Source organism: Hypomesus nipponensis, chromosome 18, assembly GCF_054491055.1.
Source record: "Hypomesus nipponensis isolate SF chromosome 18, ASM5449105v1, whole genome shotgun sequence".
Classification (NCBI taxonomy): Eukaryota; Metazoa; Chordata; class Actinopteri; order Osmeriformes; family Osmeridae; genus Hypomesus; species Hypomesus nipponensis.
The window spans coordinates 17,858,800-17,878,322 of record NC_140378.1 but is presented as its reverse complement, the minus strand read 5'-3'; the positions used below and the strand labels follow the sequence as shown (position 1 = coordinate 17,878,322).

The 19,523-nt window shown below is 43.1% G+C and overlaps 2 protein-coding genes across 3 annotated transcripts in view; one reads left to right on the top strand and one right to left on the bottom strand.

Moving 5' to 3' along the window:
• The window catches only part of mtor (mechanistic target of rapamycin kinase), a 73,575-nt gene that overhangs the window by 13,241 nt on the left and 40,811 nt on the right, over nt 1-19,523 (top strand). For both annotated transcript variants that reach the window (XM_084679098.1, XM_084679097.1), the window contains 8 exons: nt 54-221; nt 1,799-1,911; nt 2,214-2,376; nt 2,916-3,008; nt 3,594-3,740; nt 4,058-4,200; nt 4,544-4,706; nt 5,102-5,247. In XM_084679098.1, the coding sequence (XP_084535224.1) occupies nt 54-221; nt 1,799-1,911; nt 2,214-2,376; nt 2,916-3,008; nt 3,594-3,740; nt 4,058-4,200; nt 4,544-4,706; nt 5,102-5,247 (1,136 nt within the window). The remainder of the gene's footprint in view (nt 1-53; nt 222-1,798; nt 1,912-2,213; nt 2,377-2,915; nt 3,009-3,593; nt 3,741-4,057; nt 4,201-4,543; nt 4,707-5,101; nt 5,248-19,523) is intronic.
• Nucleotides 8,782-12,666, bottom strand: angptl7 (angiopoietin-like 7). Its single transcript, XM_084680364.1, has 5 exons — nt 12,069-12,666; nt 10,522-10,625; nt 10,173-10,367; nt 9,653-9,848; nt 8,782-9,513 (listed from the first exon to the last, which is right to left on the bottom strand). Exons 1-5 carry the CDS (start codon nt 12,421-12,423, stop codon nt 9,344-9,346), a joined length of 1,020 nt encoding a protein of 339 aa, XP_084536490.1. The 5' UTR covers nt 12,424-12,666; the 3' UTR covers nt 8,782-9,343.

Sequence of the window (19,523 nt, the reverse complement as noted above, 5' to 3'; positions counted from 1 at the left end):
CGTTCTCCTGACACGTTCTCCTGACACGTTCTCCTGACACGTGTGATTCTCAGGAGTACTGGACGCCCAACAACCCCATGCAGAACACCATCATCCTGCTGATCGAGCAGATCGTGGTCGCCTTGGGGGGCGAGTTCAAGCTCTACCTGCCCCAGCTCATCCCTCACATGCTGCGCGTCTTCATGCATGACAACAGCACAGGACGCAGTGTCACCATCAAGGTAAGGCCACCGCAAGACTCACACCGTCTAATTAACCTGGACGAAGCTGAATCGGAAGGTATAGCTCGGCGGTTGGAGCACTTGACTACAGATCAAGAGGGCGCAGGTTCGAATCTCCCCCTGTAATTTACATTCGCTTTGGATAACAGTGTCTGCTAAGTGTCTGACACATTCTTGTTACTGTTATTACATTAACGTTTTATTCATTGAGCGTACACTTTTATCCAAAAGCTGCATGTGTTACACAGTCCAGTGCATCTAGATCATAGGCATATACACAGTGCAAGCTAAACCATGCCACAGGGTCCTCTCAGGATGGTTAGGCTTACAAACATTATCGGGGGAAACGTACAAAGATTTGTTCTCTAAACTGTTGGCCAAAGCCGTTCATTCAAACCACGCTAGTCGTTTTCATCGAACGGAGGTTGTGGTTATTATAAGCAGGTAAACCAACTCGTGGTTGATATTGAAACCGACCTTGAAATTCCAGTCTAGCTGAGGCGCCCTCACAAACACTACCTCAGCCAGTCAAGCAGAGCTGCCTTGCACTCTATCCAGTTTCTCTAATTACCCCGATACGGATCCAGGTTTCCGCTCAACACTAAATCACCAATCAGCTTAATAAAATCTACAAGGGTTACCACCGCTCTCTAACCCAACCACAGTTATAAAGCCTCTCCGTGGCATAGCACATGTTATGTGTCCTTTTAGACAGTGAGATGTTGGGCTTCCACCGTTCCACGTCTGGTTAGTCAATAACAGAGAGGCCTTGGGTAATCTGTACACGTATCATACTAGAGGTCATGGACGGGGGAGAGGGGGAGGGAGAGGGGGAGGGAGAGGGGGAGGGAGAGGGGGAGGGAGAGGGGGTAGGGTTACCTTCCAGACCAAGTAAAAGAAAAGAAAACAGAGCTCCATCATTCCGGGAGCTGTTCTGTCGAGGCCCCAGCTTCCTGTAGTCTCGCCGAGCGCAATTTAGAGGTTGGGGGTCTTCGGTCTGGGTACGGTACGTCATCCCTCAGCTCAGCCTGGCACCCAAACACCAGCCAATCGCCCACACACAGACTCACACGACCATTCCCATTGAAGACTTTACTGTGGGTGAAGTCCACACGGAACAACCACCCACTTGACCAAATGTACTGATATCTTTTTGATTCAGACATGTGCTGGAACCAGCTTGCATGTAGGAGGAATATGTGTATGAAAAAAAAAAATCATCATTTTGTAACTATGGTTACAGAGAATCGCTTTTGAAAGAGTGTGTGAAATTCCCTGCTCGGTGTTAAAACAGTATAATTGCTAAAAAAAAAAAGTTAAAGAAAGTACTAATAGCAAGTTTAATCTCAGATGGTAACAGTAACAGCAGTGTAAAACATGCATTCTGTCAATTGAATCTCTCGTCTTACTCCAATCAAATCAGAAATTATACGGTATAGCGCCTTTCATCAAAATCACAAAACACAGCCAACCAATGAAGGCGCTTTCGGACTATTACAAATACTTAATATAAACGCTTTCTCATCAGTGTTTGTGAAATGGTATATATAAAACTGGTTTCCTGCTTCTCTCCTTAGCTCCTCAATGCCATCCAGCTGTTTGGGGCCAACCTGGATGACTACCTCCACCTACTCCTGCCCCCTATTGTCAAGCTGTTCGATGCCCCGGATGCACCCCTGCAGGCTCGGAAGTGAGTTCAACTCCTCAAAACAACATTTTCCTTCTACTCATGTTTGTATATCGGTGTGCAGTAACACATTCATGTCAGCACTAAAGAGACTCTACTGTTTCCACCATAAATTGCCAGAGCTGCGTACTGTATTTTATTTACCCCTCAGGGCTTCAGGGAGTCTACAAATACTTAACGGTTGAGAGCTTCCAAAGCGCTGTGAATTTTTTTTTATGCATCCAAACCTTCAGGAACAAGACATCTGCCTCTTTTAGTAGCACTTAAGTAGCGCTGTTTATCTGTGTTTTGCTCTTACCCTCCAGGGTTGCCTTGGAAACGCTGGACCGTCTGACCGAGTCCCTAGACTTCACGGACTACGCCTCGCGCATCATCCACCCCATCGTGCGTGCGCTGGACAGCACCCCGGAGCTGCGCATCACCTCCATGGACACGTTGTCTTCACTAGTTTTCCAGCTGGGCAAGAAGGTATCTGGCAGGGTGGGGGATGGTGGTGGGGTGATGGGGGGGGCGGGGGGTTGGGGGTGGTGGGGGGTACCCCTCAGGGCCCTCTTAGATATGCTTTGATGTGCACGCTTCCAGACCCTGCCTCTGGTGGAACAGGAGTGGTTTCCCACAATGCCTGCCTCCGCCTGCACGCTTTTACTACTTCCTGTGAGGCCGATGATGTCATCACACATTGACCGAATGGCAGCCGGAGCAGTGTTTATGGATAGCGATTAAGTCTCACACACACACACACACGTACACAAGTATACACACACACACACACACGTGTACATAGACACACACACTTACCGCTACACCCCAAACCATAGAAACCACATGTGGGCATGTCTGGCTGGACTTGAAAGAGACAGGTCTAACAGAATGCCACGGGGGTCAAATGCAAAGTAATGCAGGTCTGTCATTTTGGTTATGGCAAAGGGGCGAGGTGAATAGCTTAAACACATAAACCATGACGCAAGCTCACTTTTACTGGCTCCCTTCTCCTTTCTCATCTCCAGTACCAGATCTTCATCCCCATGGTGAACAAAGTCATGTTAAAGCACAGGATCAATCACCAGCGCTATGACGTTCTCATCTGTCGGATTGTCAAGGTCAGCCTCTTTGCCGTGTTTCTCACCATCTCCCTCTCTCTTTCTCTCTTTCTCTCCATCTCCCTCTCTTTCTCTCCATCTTTCTCCATTTCTCTCTTTCTCTCCCCCTATCTCTACATCTCTCTCTTTATATCTCTCTCTCCCTCAGTCTCCATCTTTTTCTCCATGCAAGATGTTTGGCATGAGCTAAACCTCTAACAGAAATGGTCTTTTTATGTCTAGGCTTCGCCTTGAGAGACTGGAACAATCGGATGGTGTCTGCAAAATTTGGAAAACCACTTATATTACTGTTTATTATATTTCTCCCTCACAGACTCAAAGTCCTAACATGTTGACGTTGTAAGCACATGTACCAGCACATGTCTGAAGATAATAAAAAGCCATTAACTGACAGTAATTTCAGCACCAACCTCAGAGTTTATAGAATACAGACAAATTGCATTGCTTGTCAACAATAACTCATCAAGGAAGACACGTAGCTGTACACAACACATGTTTGGAAGACTGCCTTCTTAGTAGGACTTGTTGTGTGGGCTGGTTTTGCGTGTGTTTGTGTTTTTCTCAGTCAAGCTGTGTTTACTTCAGGGGTACACGCTTGCGGAAGAAGAAGAGGACTCTCTGATCTTCCAGCATCGCCACCTGCGTGGTAACCAAGGCGACACGCTCGTTAGCGGGCCGGTGGAGGCGGGACCTATGAAGAAGCTCCACGTCAGCACCACTGCTTTGCAGAAGGTCAGCAATGTTTTCAACCACAAGACTCTTTATGTATTTGTTTTTTTATAAACAGATGTAACGATCACGGATTAAGTACGTTTGCACTTACTTTTTACAAGCATTACAACCACCAATTACCCCTATCACACACCGTGACATATATACCCTAGAATTAGAACTAAGATTAGACTAACTAACCCTACTAATCAAATCAGTGCAAGACTTCCCCAGACCCAGTGCCAAAGGTAAATGTTTATGCTCAGGCATATTCCAGCAACCTTTGCCCAAATTTTACTAAAGAAAGCGGCCCTTGTGTTTTCCTCTGGTGTCGCTAGGCATGGGGCGCGGCAAGGAAGGTATCCAAGGACGATTGGCTGGAGTGGCTGAGGCGTCTGAGCGTGGTGCTGCTGAAGGAGTCGTCCTCCCCTGCCCTGCGGTCCTGCTGGTCGCTGGCCCAGACCTACATCCCCCTGGCCCGGTAACCCCTCTCCTCTCCTGCACCCATTTGTCTGCCTCCACGTCCTACAGTACCAACTCATACATTTCTAAGCGTCTCCGTTTGGATCGAGTTGCGGATCGGTGAAAGACCTGATTTGACCTCTGTCAGACTGTAGCATCGCACAGCATGTTTGAGATTTGAAGTGACTTGGAAGTTTTCTGATCTTGAACTGAAATATGAATCGACATCAAATAGTGGGAATTCTGCAAGAGTATCGATGGATAAACATCTCCAGACAAAGTCTTTTACGAGCCATTGAAAAGAGAGAATGAAATATGTAGAAGATCCAGTCATGAAATCCCCCTCCCCCCCTTCACTGCAGGGACCTGTTCAATGCGGCGTTCCTGTCATGTTGGTCTGAGCTGAGTGAGGACCAGCAGGACGAGCTGATCCGCAGCATCGAGCTGGCCCTCACCTCACAGGACATAGCCGAGGTCACCCAGACCCTGCTCAACCTCGCCGAGTTCATGGAGCACAGCGACAAGGTGAGCTGCAGGGCTGGGACATGTTTACATGGCTTCATAACTCAATCTCCATTCGACCATTCGACAAAAAACACCCAAGGTTATTAAAGGGGTCTGTAATTAAAAGCGTTTTAAATTAGGGCTTACCCATCCGTTCGCCAATGGTTCATTCACCTGGTGACGGATTCCTCGAACAAATTTTGGGAGGGAGTCAGATGGCTGAGCGGTTAGGGAATCGGGCTATTTATCAGAAGGTTGCCGGTTCGATTCCCAGCCGTGTCAAATGACGCTGTGTTCTTGGGTAAGGCACTTCGCCCTACTTGCCTCGGGGGAGAATGTCCCTGTACTTACTGTAGGTCGCTCTGGATAAGAGCGTCTGCTACATGACTAAATGTAAATGTTCCTTGTCTTTTCAGGGCCCTCTACCCCTGAGAGACGACAACGGCATAGTGTTGCTGGGGGAAAGAGCTGCTAAATGCCGAGCTTATGCCAAGGCCCTGCACTACAAAGAGTTGGAGTTCCAGAAAGGCCCATCTCCTCAGATCTTGGAATCTCTTATCAGGTAAGAAGACCGCACCCGCTCTCCAACAGCGGTGATATGGTTGAACAAGCGCAAAAAAAGTTGGAAAGAAAGTTTAAAAAGATTGAAAACATAATCTAAAATAAGTTTTGAAAAAAAAGTTTACAATGAACTAGTAACTTTTTGGGTTGTGTCAAGTGCGGAAATAACTTTTTTTGGTTGAAAATATATTCCCCCCACCCCACCCCCCAAAAAATGCAAAGAAGTGAAATAATGAATACAAAAAGACAAAAGATAGAGTTGTCAAAGATGGAAAAACGTATCAAAAAAGTGTACAAATTCTAACACCGAATTTAGAAGCACCATTTCAATTCACAGAGATTCACTTTCGATCACCAGCTCTAATCCGAGATCAAACTGGTAGCAAATTCATGAATTTCCTTTTCTAAAGCAAAGTGACTAGTAATATATAAATATATAAATAATTGTCTACTTGGAGGTTATATAATTCCAATTTGTGTTGGGCTCCCAAGAAACTGTCTGAGGTGAAACCACAAAGTAGCTTTAAAGACACTGTGCTTTTAGGGGCAATTTTTTTTGTCTTGCTGGTGTCAGTTTTGTGGAATGTGGCACATGGGTTGAGAGAGAAATGCCTGATGTTAAGTAGTTCAAAGCAGCTGTCATTTGTCTTGGTGACTAAGTGTAAATACTTGAGAGGGCATGTTACCTAATTGCATTATCCTGAAATAACCATACCTTTGAATGACGTTAAATGTGTTTTTTCCCCCCTATGACTTGGAGCATTGAAATCATTAGCTATGTGAATGTTGAGGGAGTGGATAATTTCTGTATAAAAGGAAAACAAATTTCTGCATTTCTGTGAGATGTTTGCTTATTGCAGACGGAACAGCTAATTGATTTAAATGATCTCATAAGTTGTAGACGTTGTTTAGTTAAGATGGATACCTTGCTGCAAGTGTTTAACCTAGAGTGGTAGTGTTTAGGTCGGTTAAGGTCGTAAAGACTTTGTTCAACAGCTGTTCACCCTTGACTTTAAATTCCTTTTTGCCAACATTAGTTCCAGTATTCAGCATTATTTAGAAGTTGGTTGAGCAAAATGTTTGTGATTAACAAATTCTTAACAGGTCTTTACTTCATGAAGTCAATTTTATTACAATAGATAATGGTTCACATATCTTCCATCAGGTACCATTTTCATATGATGTCAGCTTTTCCAGACTCGTCTTGCCATTTGTGTTTTTACGTTAGCATTGTAAGAAGAAATCTGTTTTCCAGCCATTTAATTGGACGTTTGCCTCCTTCCATGCAAAGTGTCTGGAATAGTGTATCTTGGTGGCCTGTTTTCAATTTATTTGGGCCTTGATGATGATAAATGAAGAGCCAGCTCTTCAGCGGTTTTAGTTACTCCATCTGGTTCTCACCTTTGCAGGATTCCCCATAAAAGTCTAAATTCTTTGTGTATAGACTGTTCTATCCTACACATCGACTAGCGATGTGCAGGGGTCACATGATAGGTAATCATCCCAATTTAACATGGATAGAATTTGTTATATTGATAAATTGTCCTTGCCTTTTTGTCATTTTACTTTGCTTGAATCACTTATTTTTAGTGCAGAGTAGTGAATTAGGATAAATGGCTTGGCTTGAGTTTTCAAAACTGAAAAAGATAAAGCTTTGTTTTTTATTAGTTTATTTTTAAGATTTTTTTTGTGAAATCTTGATTCCTGCATTTATAGATAAACATGTAAGCTTTTCAAACTGTACTGCAATTCAAACCATACGGGTCCTCTTTTTTTGTGCATTTTGTTATTTCTGTGTCTGGTGAAGGCATTTACCGTCAGTAAAGCGGAAATGCACATTCTTGCATTAGCCACGCTCTCAACATAGGAAGTGAGGTAGACTTTCAAGATCTCTCCTCAAGCAGTCCAGATGCGGGGGTTCACCGTATGAATAAGACATGAGGGATTTAGGGATTTATTGAATAAGGAGCTCTATTATGTGCTCAGACCCCCCGTACTTTAAGCATGGTCTGAGGCAAAAAGGGCCTGCGATACTGGCGGCCAACTTGAGGTCAGGCATTTGGTGGTTGGAAAAATATACCCATTATATAGGTTATATATCCAAATATAGCTACTCTTTACCAAATCAAAGGGTGGTCAGGTCAAGTTTACCTGTAAAAGGAGAGAAGGGACACTTGTTATCGTTGGTAAATGTTTTGTATCACGTTAAGATTTGTCTCAGATCACATAGATCCAGACGATGTCAGAAGTCAATTATGTTTTCAGTGTCAGGTGATTGGTAATCTGCCTACCATGCCAATTTTTAAAATATTTTTTTTATCCTATGTTTATTTGAGCCCTGATGATTTTATTTAGCTTTTTTTTTTATTATGAATTTTGCTTGTTGGATTGAAAGCTTTTCCCATTGAATTTAATGATCAGAGCTCGGACCTAGTCTCTAGTGTGGTAGCTCCCAATAAAGGTCTCTTTAAGAGATGCCTGTTTTATTTACAGTTAAAATGTGAGGCCGGTAGCCCAATCTCCCAACGCAGTGACTGTAAAAGAGTGTCACTGCATCCAGCCCATCTGTTTATAGTAAACACGTGGCCATAAGCTTGCCGGGCACCATGGAAATGGAATTTCAAATAAAGTCTGGTATGCTCAGATGTAAAGGGGTCTGTAACCTCTTAAGCAGAACCCCATCCTCTCAGACGAGTACTCGTCCAACACTGACTGTCCTGACTCTTTCATGCAGCTTTTCTGTACAGCAACCGTGTAAAATAGGCATCATATATATATTTATATATATATATATCGTTTTATGCTAGTCTAAAACTATGCTAGTTTTAGAAATCGAATGATAAAATTTCCCGGCAGACCTTGAATCAGCGGGGATGTAGGAATGAAGCTTGTCAGTGTGTTCAGATTGGGGCGTTCCACACAAGGCAGCCAGAAGGTTATGCCAGGCCACAAGGTTCCTCCCTTCATTAATTAGGGACCCCAGTGGGAACCGACCTAGCGTCTTCCCTCTGGACCTCAAGCTCCACTCCATGACCGGTGGAAGTCGAGTGGAACGTGCCGAAGGCACAAGAGGCTCCTTTATAATAGAATAGCCTGGTCACGAAGGACTTGCCCCAATGTTCTCAAGGACTTGCTATTGAATGACTTTGTACTCTTTCCCAGAATGATGAGGAATCTTTACTGGATGTTGCAGTAAGATATTTAGGAGCCCTGACTTCCATGACCTCACATCAGTGGAGCTGTGCTGGAGGAAGTGCTCGGTTCTTCGGACTGAATCTTTACAAAAACATTTGCAATGCAGTTGCTGTTTAGCCCTTGGTTAGAGTGATTTATTTGATGTGTGTGGTCTTCATTTTTAAAAACAAGGTTACTTTGACCTCTACTCTGAATGTCAGAATGTGACCTTAATGTTAAGATCAGTAGCTGAAGGAAAATACACGCTCTTTGTTAGACAGGCAGATGTGTCAGCCCTGTCAGGAACTTAACACTTTGTTATGGCTTGGGGTCATTATGTAATCTGACTTGGTAACACCACTCCTTTAAAAAATACACGTTTATTTTTCTATCCCACAACACAACACACAATATAGAGCTGTACACATTTTACAAATGTCAATTCCACAAAATCAACACATTTTCTCTCGATAAAATCTGTTGGGTACTTGTGGTGGAAGGACCATGGGTGGTCGTTCCCATGGCAACACAATCTATGTATCTTCATGATTTCCCCCCCCCGCATTGTTATACCAATTCCAAACACGTATTCACCCTTATCACAGTCTACTAGACAGCTTGTGATGTGATAAATACACCCTTATGTTTTGAGACAAAATTATAGAGGGAAGCAACATTCAGTTACCCTTACGGAAGAGTGGTAAAGAGGCTTCTGTCAAAGCTTTTAAGAAAATAAAATATTTCGAAGATAAATATGAAATTAACTACAATTTACAATCAAATCATTACACATTCAACCCTTAGAAATTGTCCAGAAGTAACACATCTATGTCTCTCCTCATCAAAGAAGAGTCACATTTTAGTTTGGTTCATGTATCTCTCAGCAAGCATGCGTTTCAGTTAGAGTTTAAATTTGAAAGCCTTCATGGATGAAAATTCTGTGGCCGGATCTTCATCTCCACTCTCTTCATGGAGTAGTTGGGTCCATGCCATCCGTACCAAGTGATCCCATCTGTGCTCTTGGTATGATCGCCGCCGCGATAGAACACACCATTCAGGTTAGAGTCGGTACAGCAGTTATACCAGTAGCCCCCTGTTTGAAGAAAAAAACGTTTCAAATTATTCAGTTGTGTGTCCTATTTTTTAATTTTTTTTAACAACCAGTTTTCTTTAACCTTTGCCACTTTGAGTATTGGGATTTAGTCGCTTAGCGGTTGCGGCTGTTTTCGTACCTTTGCGTAGTTGAGCGCAGTCGTCGACACACTTGTCATTGTCCTTGTACTTGGTGCTGAAGTTGGTGTTGTTGTGGTAACGCAGAGAGTCTCCGGCATTTCCACTGTAATTGGCGAGGAAAAGCTTGTAGCTGTTCAGCTCATTACTCACAGTGAAATAGCCGTACTCGGCGTAGCGGGTTTGTCCTTCCCAGTCCTTCACAACACAGCAAGAACACATAGCACAAGATTTAGCTCTTTGTAACGACTTATTGTATGGAAAATTATGCAACTGAGAATACAGAACCTTCTGAAATATTTATGGTTGCTAAATTTACCGATGAAAAAAATCTTTCATCACTTTAGATTGAGGATTTTACATACTAAGCTACTTTGAGTTTTTTTTTACTAGTCTGGGGCCTTTATCTGTCAGGCCTAGAACAAGAGAGAGTAAATCAAATGGCCCTCCCTGTAGCCGGGGCCTTGCCTGGAAGGCTTTTTTTTGTTATCAAACACAGACACCCAATCTCTCCCCTCGTACCTCCATCTCTATCCTGAGAACACTGGGCTGCCTTGTCAGACGGAAGATGTTGTCATTGCCCAGCCAGAAGTCTCCTCGGATGGTTCCAAAGCCGTTCTTGTACTGCTTCCAGTCGCGGTTGAAGGAAGTCAGGCCAACCTTGCGCCTTTGGATGAGGGTCCATCCTCCGCCATGACTCTCCATGTCACAGAACACCTGGAATCAACCAAACACATTGAACATCTTCACATTAGCCACATGGTGTTATCGTTCTGTCGAGAGAACTCCACCGCTGGGCCGACATGATCAGAGTTTCAGTGTCGGGGTCAGTTTTAAGTTTATCCTTTTACAGTTTAACCGTGTTACTTACATCTATCTCAGGAGTACCAAGGAAGTCATCTGCAGGCAGTTTGTACTCCCCAGAGATCTTGTAATTCTTGCGCTCGTACAGACTAGCACAGTCGTAGATGGCATCTAGTGAAAGAAAAGGTCTCGTCAGTCATGGAAAAAACAGATGTTGTTTTATGGGTTGGTTTGAAAAATGCTAATGGCCTGTAAACGGTATCTTGGGGATAAACGTCTGGCGGGGGGGGGGGGGGGGGTGGACTTGGCATCTGAAAAAATGTCTTTCACCAAGACTTCTGTACAGAAGGAAATTATTCGCAGCATGGTTCTGATTCTTGTATAGTTCCCTCCATTGTTCCCATCCTGGCATGGCAATGCCATTAGTATTTCTCAGGGATCACTGGGGAGAAATTGATCCAGTGTATATATACAAAAAAGTGTCCATAGATTCTTTTTATTTTATTTTCGGTGGCTGTCTGAGACTGAAGTGGAAACCACCACTTTAATCTGTGCTTTTCTTCCTGTTCTGCCTCCCCAGAGTCTGCAAAGTCTCTCTTTAATTTGCAGAGACTGTATAAAGACCCTCTGTGTTCCCCTTGCCATGACATAAAAGTAGCACAGCTAATTGGGTATTATAATAATACTCTGAGCGATGCCTGGTTAAATCTCTGTGGTGGCAATGCTGATTAATGGTTTGCCGAAGTTCAAATGACTGATGGAGGCAATTTAATTGGCTCTTTAGTGACAGCCTGACACTGTGTCTGAATTACAGGTTCTGTCTTCTGCAGGACACCCCGAGACGTTTTGCCCACTATAATCTCCATTATCATCGATTGATGGCAGCTGTCTGGTGGATTCAGAGCGTGCGTGGTTGATTATAGTTTTTTACGTCTTAAAATATATGAATAGTATCCTGTAAAATGAAAGGAATGTCATGAGTATAGTGGGTATTTGGAATGAAGACTAATTTACATTCCACAGCTAAACAGAATGTGGAACCATTTTTACCATTTTATTTAAGTACCACAGTCTTCAGGGCATCTTCCAGAGTACTGATGATGCCTAACAATTGATTGACAAAGACAGGTTTTGTTCAGTAGTTTTCAGACGGTAAGACTGACAGAAGTAGTCATCATGAGAAGGGATGGAGGGGTAGCCTTTTTAAGTCCAAAAACATTTCCTGTCTTTCGCACGAGTGTTTGCAATTAATATTTAAGGCTGTGTGTAATGTCAGTCATGGATATGGTTTTCACACCTGGGGTGAGTATCTGACAGCAGCTGGGGTGCAGACACGAGAGGGAGGCAGAATCATAAATGAGAGGGAGGGTGGAGGGTCATGTGGTTCAATGCTGGGCTGACTATCATATGAAGCTGACCACATTTCTTGTATTTTCCTTACAGCGAAATATTTCTTTTTTGCTCGGTCATAAGAAAACATAGCTCAACTTTCTAGTAATGTCTCTTGTTGCATCAACTTTTTTTGTTTTTTTTGACAAATTGCAGTACGGTACACACAATGTACTTCTCCCTCTGAGTATACACCTCAAACATACAAACACACACGATCCTTACCTGAAGAGGACTGAGTGACTGACTGGGCAGCTTGCAGCTGTATGATCTCCACCTGGTTGTGGATCTCAGAGTACTTGCTCTCAGCTTCGGTGACTCGGGCTTCCTGCTGCCGATTCTGCTTATCCAGCTCCAACATCTGCCTCACCACGTTCATCAAGTCTGTCTCCTGCTTGCGGCTCATCTCCTCCAGCAAACTGGTCAGGTTGGCCACCTGCACCTTGAGGGACCGCACCTCGTCGCAGCACTGAGCCTTGGGGACCTTGGGGGGTGCTAGCCTCTTCCTGGGACTCTGCGCGCACGTTGCCACCAGCAGGAGAAGCAAGGTGACGCTCAGAGCCGCTATCCTCACCGACATCTTAGTATTGCGAATTGAGATCTTGAACTGAAGTGAAAGTCTAGGTTTTGTCTCTGGCTTGTCTACCGGTTGTCCTGGTGAACAGCTGACTCTTTGCTCTGCTGGAGGTCTTGACGAGAACGAACAGGCTTGGTTTGGTGAAGTTAAGAATAGACGCCCTCACTGGTTGAACCTGGAGCTGTTTTCTAGACAACTGATCATGCAGTCTCTGTCCTGTCTCCTCCGTGAAGAACTGCTGTGCTCGTGCATCTTAAATATCTTTACGGTCGGCCCCTCCTCCTGTTCTGGGAGTGTTTACCAGTCGCCACTGACCCCCTTCAGACACTCGAGGTGGAGGGCATTCCCCAACCTCCCCTTCCCCTGCCTCCCTCCGCCCCTCCCTCCCCTCACCTCTCCTCTTACTTTCGCTCACTCTGACTGTGTCTGCTCCTGTTAGTTCTCTACTTTCTTTGCAAGGGGTTTTGTCAAAGGGACAGATTGTATTTTTGTGTGGCTGGACAAACAAAGGGCCAAGGGAACAAAAACAAGGGTTGCACTCCCGCCGAAGCACACTTAAGCCCCACGATATTAGTAGTAGAGTTACGCCCTACCTTTTCATTTGGATCGCCTTCCGTTTTTGAATGAGTCAGCTGCAGAAAGACACACCTTGCCAGTCATTATTGTGTGTTTGCAGCTGTTAGTAATGTTTAATGGTACGATTATCTCCCAGTGTATTTCACACATTAAGGTAAGAGTTTTAGTTAATGATAGATTGCGTGACACCCTTAAGGGGATGTTTCTTCAATAAACGTTGCCTCTTGACATCTCAAAGGAATAGCTTTTGTTGTTAAGTACTCTTTAATTACGGGTTTAGGGTATTATTGATGCCACCGTTTTTCTCCTGTTGTGGCATGGAGTCTAAAGTGGCTTTAACATGACCTGAAAACAAAGAAATATATAGAAATCATTTAGAAGAGAACTAGGGGGCATTGTGAATATTTCAAGTTCAGTGCACACAGACTACATTGATAGCACAGAGGATATTAAGCGGAAAGAATTTGCCCACAAGGAGGCTGACTAAGTCTTGGGAGTCATTCCAACATGTAAAAAGCTTTCGCTTATGTATGACACTGCCCTGCCAAGACCAGTACCTTAAGATTTACATTACATTTACATTTAGTCATTTATTATCCAGAGCGACTTACAGTAAGTACAGGGACATTCCCCCCGAGGCAAGTAGGGTGAAGTGCCTTGCCCAAGGACACAACGTCATTTGGCATGATGGGGAATCGATCCAGCAACCTTCTGATTACTAGCCCGACTCCCTCACCGCTCAGCCATCTGACTCCCACAGATCCCAAGATCTGATCCCAAGATCAACACAGCTAAAACAGGAACCTACTATACTGTTTTTTCCCTCTGTGAACCAGCATGCGACAGAAAACATTTTTATGGCTTCTACTGAAAGGGATGTGTGCCGTGTACTTTGTGTGTCCGTAAAGAGATTTCTCACTCCCACGTCAGTTTAGACCTCATTAATATTTTCCTTCAGATTTTTCTTATTGTAAGAACATTCAGAATTTTCCCTAAACGACATTGTCATGGTTATGTCTGGTCCTGAATGTAATTACAGGCCTTCTGCATCTACGACCTAGAATTAAGCAACCAGTACACTCTCCTTGTGTTTGATGTTTATTTTTCTTTTAGATCATTTTACAGCTCAAACTACAGGGGCTCCGAAAGTAAAGACATTAAAAGGAAATCAAAACAAGGGAACAAGCAACCAAGTGTCACAAAGGATTCAATCACTAATAAGGAAGACTCATTTCCTACAAGCTAAGATATGTCTTTATTGATAAAAGCTTTTCAGAAGTATTAGGGGTTTTGCAGTGGAATTCATAGCACTTCAAAACAAATAAAACTCACCACCTTCACCCTTCTTTGCCACCTTCTTACATAACCTGTCGTCCATACCTCTGTCTTATTTTTCCAGCAGCCCCGCCCCTTTATTATGCCTCTCCCGCTGGTGGTTGGCAGGCATCCCTCTGTAAAACGCTCCTCGCTTTGGGGAAGCGAGCAATGAGGAAACAATCGGTGTGTCTGGTCACCAACAACTTTTTAAGTCATCAGGAAATGTGGTTGGGTGCGCTAATGAGTGATCTCTTCTTAAACGATTCTGTTAAGCAATAAGCCCCAAGAGGCCGTATTTTGCGCTGATTTTAGAACAGGTAAGGGGAGTTGTTAGGCACGACGCAAAGCTTATTGCTTTTCTAAAACTGTTACTACAAATATTTGATATGGTTTCATAAATAAAAACAATTAGAAACAAAATAGTTCAATAATAAACCGTCATTCTTCCGCCACTACAAAGTATAGTTCCTACATATATCGTTGCCACTCAACAGCCAGATGGACACCTTTGCCGTGTTAATTTTTTTGTTGAAATATTCAATTCGCAGTAATATGGAATGTTAAAGAATGTTATGAGGACCTGTAAGGTTATGCTGGATTTTACAACGGCATGGAATGCGATATAGCCAATCACAATCAAGGATGGGGACAACCAGTTTTAGAATAAATATTTGAAAATTTAAGAATACATTTGTGAAAAATAACTTATATTTTTTGACCATGTAAATGGATCTCAATGATTTTACATTTCCTGATCAAGTATATTTTCTGCATTTCTGAAAATAGAAGAAAAAACATGTGAATGCCAGAAGCCTCCAAATGTTATCCATGTGCCTCACCTCAAAAAAAAGAAACGTGTTTTTACAATCTAAAAACAGACTTACAGGAACCCAAAGCTCATAACCATCTGACATTTTCAAAGTCCTCTAATGACTGAAGGATGACCATGTCCATTTCCACATCGAATCCATCTTAGTCACTATACCAACATTTTTTTACGTCATGAGTGACTGTCTCTTTTGGAAAATTCTGGATAATTTGCCTTCCTGGATATTTAGCTTTCCTGGATTTTCTCACTGCTCAGACTCTTGTGAGTCACATTTCTCTCTCAAGCAATGTGTCCCCAGGCCCCAGATTTTCTCTAGATCTGGACTCTGTCATTCGGTGCCGTTAGGTCCAGCTGGATGCTGCTTTATGCCTTCAGCATCATGCTGTTCCTGCCCTACACATCCTTTTCCGTCTCAACATGTATTCCTGCGCTCTGTGGGAAGAATGCTGAGCTCCATTCGACTTTGGAGGTGTTGGAGCTAATTAACGCACACCGAGAAGAGACCCTTAAGTGTACCCCCCCCATACGCCTCAGTGGAAAACTTGTTTTGCTACGTTTTTGCTTTGATTTTCATGTACTATTAAACATATTTAGAGCTTGGCCCCTTATTCAGATCCTGGTTCCCATTGATCTCTGTTAAGAGTGAGCTCACTGTGCAAGTGTTTCTTGTCAGGAATTGCTCACCGCCAAGTCATCCTTTCTGAAAAGGAGCTTTGTAAAACAGTTTGAAATCAGACTGTTCAGTGACCGGAGGGGCCAAGCTGTCAGTCTGTCAGAGCACTCATGGGTTCAATTAAGGAGAAGGGAGGACGTAAAACGGAAGCCAGAGAATTCCAGAACTGCCTCTCGCAAGAACTAAAACAATATCATCTTTTATTAACGTAGCGCGTTGCACCTGAATTCAATACCTCAATGCAGGCCATCGTTTTTTTTTAACCATTTATTATAACTTAGATTAGAAAATAAGATGCCATTATTGCATGGTGCTTACTTTTCTTAATATTCTCTATCGCAGATAGAGTTTCTGTTTATTATTTTCTTAGAGATCACCATCTCCCTACCTGTGGGTTTGTAGTGGATAATTATAGAAGAGAACCTCATTGTTGATAGATATTGATACACTGAGCTTAACCCAATTTCTACCACATTTCAGGATGTTTTACATCCCACACTGTGAGTGACTAACCTAATTATGTTTATAGTGTAATTATGTTGGTGCAGTGTGGGCTGTACCAACAAAAGTTATACAGTAGGCAAGGTTTAAAAAAGGTTTTAGCCTTTTTAGCCACCAAGTCAAAGATTTACATCTATTTACATTTCAAATAATGTGGCATGGTATAGTTTTTTGAAGATAAATATTTTAGGGGCATTTTTTTATGCCTCATTGGACAGTTTCTGACGTGTGACAGGAAAGGCAGGGGGCGAGAGAGGGGAAGACATACAGCAAAAGGGACAAGGCCGGATTCGAACCCAGGCCGCTGTGCTAAGGTACATGGTATGCACACTTGACCTGTGAGCCACCAGAGCGCCCCGGGCATGATGTTTACGTTTCCAGATATGGAATTGCCAGTCATGCCTGAGGTCTGAACAAACCATTCCGTATTTGCCTGTAATGAGATAGTTTGTATTAGCCCGGGCACTCGCCACCTCACTGAGCGGAAGGCATCAGGCCCCTGCAGTCTACTGGATGGTCTGGTGGCTTCGGTTGCCACAACGACCAGGTGGTGTTGATTATGGCTTGGTGGACACTGCGGAACAGAAGCCGGGACAGAGGATACTGCGGAGAGAGAAAAAGATTCCTTATTCCTTATCCATTTTGAGCCGTCTGCTATGTTATGTGACTGTGTGGCACTTCATCAAAGAGCCTGTGCGTGCCAGTGAGCGGGGCGCATATCTGTGGGTACTGAAGGATTCTCTCTTTTTGTTGTGAATTTTCAACGTCTGGATGTGCTTGGTTGGCTTTTCCTGGCATCTGTCGTTAGATATATTATATAACTGTCTGTAGTCAAGCCATTTAGTATTTTTCAATGACCTAAGGACGGAATTTCTGAATGGGATTGTTTATATAACTTAATATCAAAGGCAAAATGTAACTAATAACTTTGAAAATACACAAAGAAATACATTTGTTGCTTTGACAATTTTCGTATCTATTCAAATATAATCCTTTTGTTGTAGAAATGAGGCAACACTACATGCTGCTCATTTTCCATTGTTTGGGAAGAAAAAGTTCAAAAACATGCGTCTGTTATGGAGAACAAAAGCTCAATGACTGTGCTGGTACTGAAAAGTATAATTATTCAATAAAAATATGTTGGATTGCTAATTTTACTGTTAAATTCATTCAATATGGATGGAAAGTGTCTCTCACCAAGTAGTCCATGGTTGCCATGTTTGCGTCCACATAGCAACAGCAACATTCTGATGAGGTCATTCTCAGTGACTCCAAAGGCAGAGGGGCACCTTTCTTCCCCTGACCTTTTGACCCCGAGGTGAAGGACTAGCGAGACACATTCTGTGGCAATGTCTCAATGTGTTAACAGCATGGCATAAACAAAGATGGAATGATTTCTCCATCTAACGCCTTGACCTTAACCCTAACTAACATTAGTTAAAAGTAGTGACAAAATGATTAATTCATTTATGATATGTTACCTAATATATGTATATATTTTTCCCCACAATGGTTTTCTTTTGAAAACGACCATCCTAGGTGATAAAAACAAAACCAACACGGTTTTCGGGAATCGTTTCGTTGGGGGAATCCTCTGAAACAGTGGTCTAGTCTAGTCAAACTGTGTAAAGGTGTAAACTGTGTAAAGGTTGACTGATTGTAGTTAACCACCCACATGACAGCAACATCTGTGGCGGAAGAGGGACATGACTTGGCTGACCTGTTAGCCCTGGGTTCCTCGCATGCAGAAAGATGTGTCACTGCCCGCTCAGTAGTTAGCGGTCAAGGTCTCCGTTTGACAGTTTGGAATTTTGGGGTCGCTTTGTGTATTCTAAGTTGAGATGCGCCTGTATAACTGACAGGGTCGTGTCAGGATCACAGGATTTATGCTGTGTGTACGTGTGCACCATGTCAGGATGAGGCACCTCAACTTAAGTGATGTAGCGTGAAAATCTTCAGGTCTTTTTCTGGTTGGTTATGTCATTGTTTGCTTCAAGTAATCTGAGATGTTTACATCACTCATCAAATTTGTCATGCACTCTTCTTTTCGAACAAAGTCCTACAGGTTGCTACGATACCAGCAATACCAGAACATTCTTTGGCTGTTGATATTGATTTCTTCAAGATTACAATACATGATGCTATTGACTATATACTTGACCTTTTATTAAAATAATTATTCGTGTTCTTTGCAGGTCAGTATTTACAAATGATCAGGTACAAATAACTAACACAGCGCAAGTAAAGAGGCATCAGACAGTTATGTCCCTCTCTATACGTGTCATTCCATTATCCATGGAAAAATATCATTTCCATCATTTGTTCAAAGCTCAGCCATGGTCCTGTGGAATACCCAGCTGAAAAAACAAGAACGTTCTGGGTCGAATTATGTCAGTCATTTTCTAATAGCCTTAATCTGAAATGGGCCTGTTGGTGCAGATTTTTAGGGATGGAACAGGAAAACAAAACTGGTCTTGGCTAACCATCATACATTGCTCGCTATCATTTAGCTTACTAATGTGGAGAACTCGATACCAATCATTTTTTTTGGTTTCTCTGGTTCAGAAAGAGGGAAAAGTAAAGGGCAAAGGGTTGATGTATTTTGGGAAACGCATCCAACTTACTGTATTTGTAAGTCCAAACTGTTTGATGTAAAGTGACGTTTGTTAATAGCTCCTTGTCTGGAGCAAATCATGCGTGCATCGCTTCAACTTTGTTTTTCCGAAAGTGTACTTCTCTGTACACGAACAGTCCTGTTTCACAGTGATGGAAATGCTGTCTACGTACCGCCACCCTCTGAATGGCCATCAGGACACTCGAGTTGCTCTCAGTCAATGTAGATAACGAAGCCTCACTTTAGAACAGCATTGCGCTGTTTTGTTCACACTGTTCCGCATTTGCCGGCTGTCTAACTCAATATCGAGCAATATGTTTGCAACATAATGAGCTTCACTCATTCAAAGGCCTCTCTGTGTGTTGTACTGTCAAATTGTGTGTGTGTGTGTGTGGGGGGGGGGGGGGGGGGGGGCTGTGTCACACCAAGTGGTTTTCTGGAAGCGTTGAAGTGTGAGCTGTCAGCTTGCTCTGCCATTCCCTCTATGTCGTCTTCTGGGGAAAGAAGTGCTGCAATGGAAGAAAATACCCTTACAGTGCTAGATGCTTTAGCTCATTCTGGCCCCTCTTCTAAACCATCATTGATTGCAATCT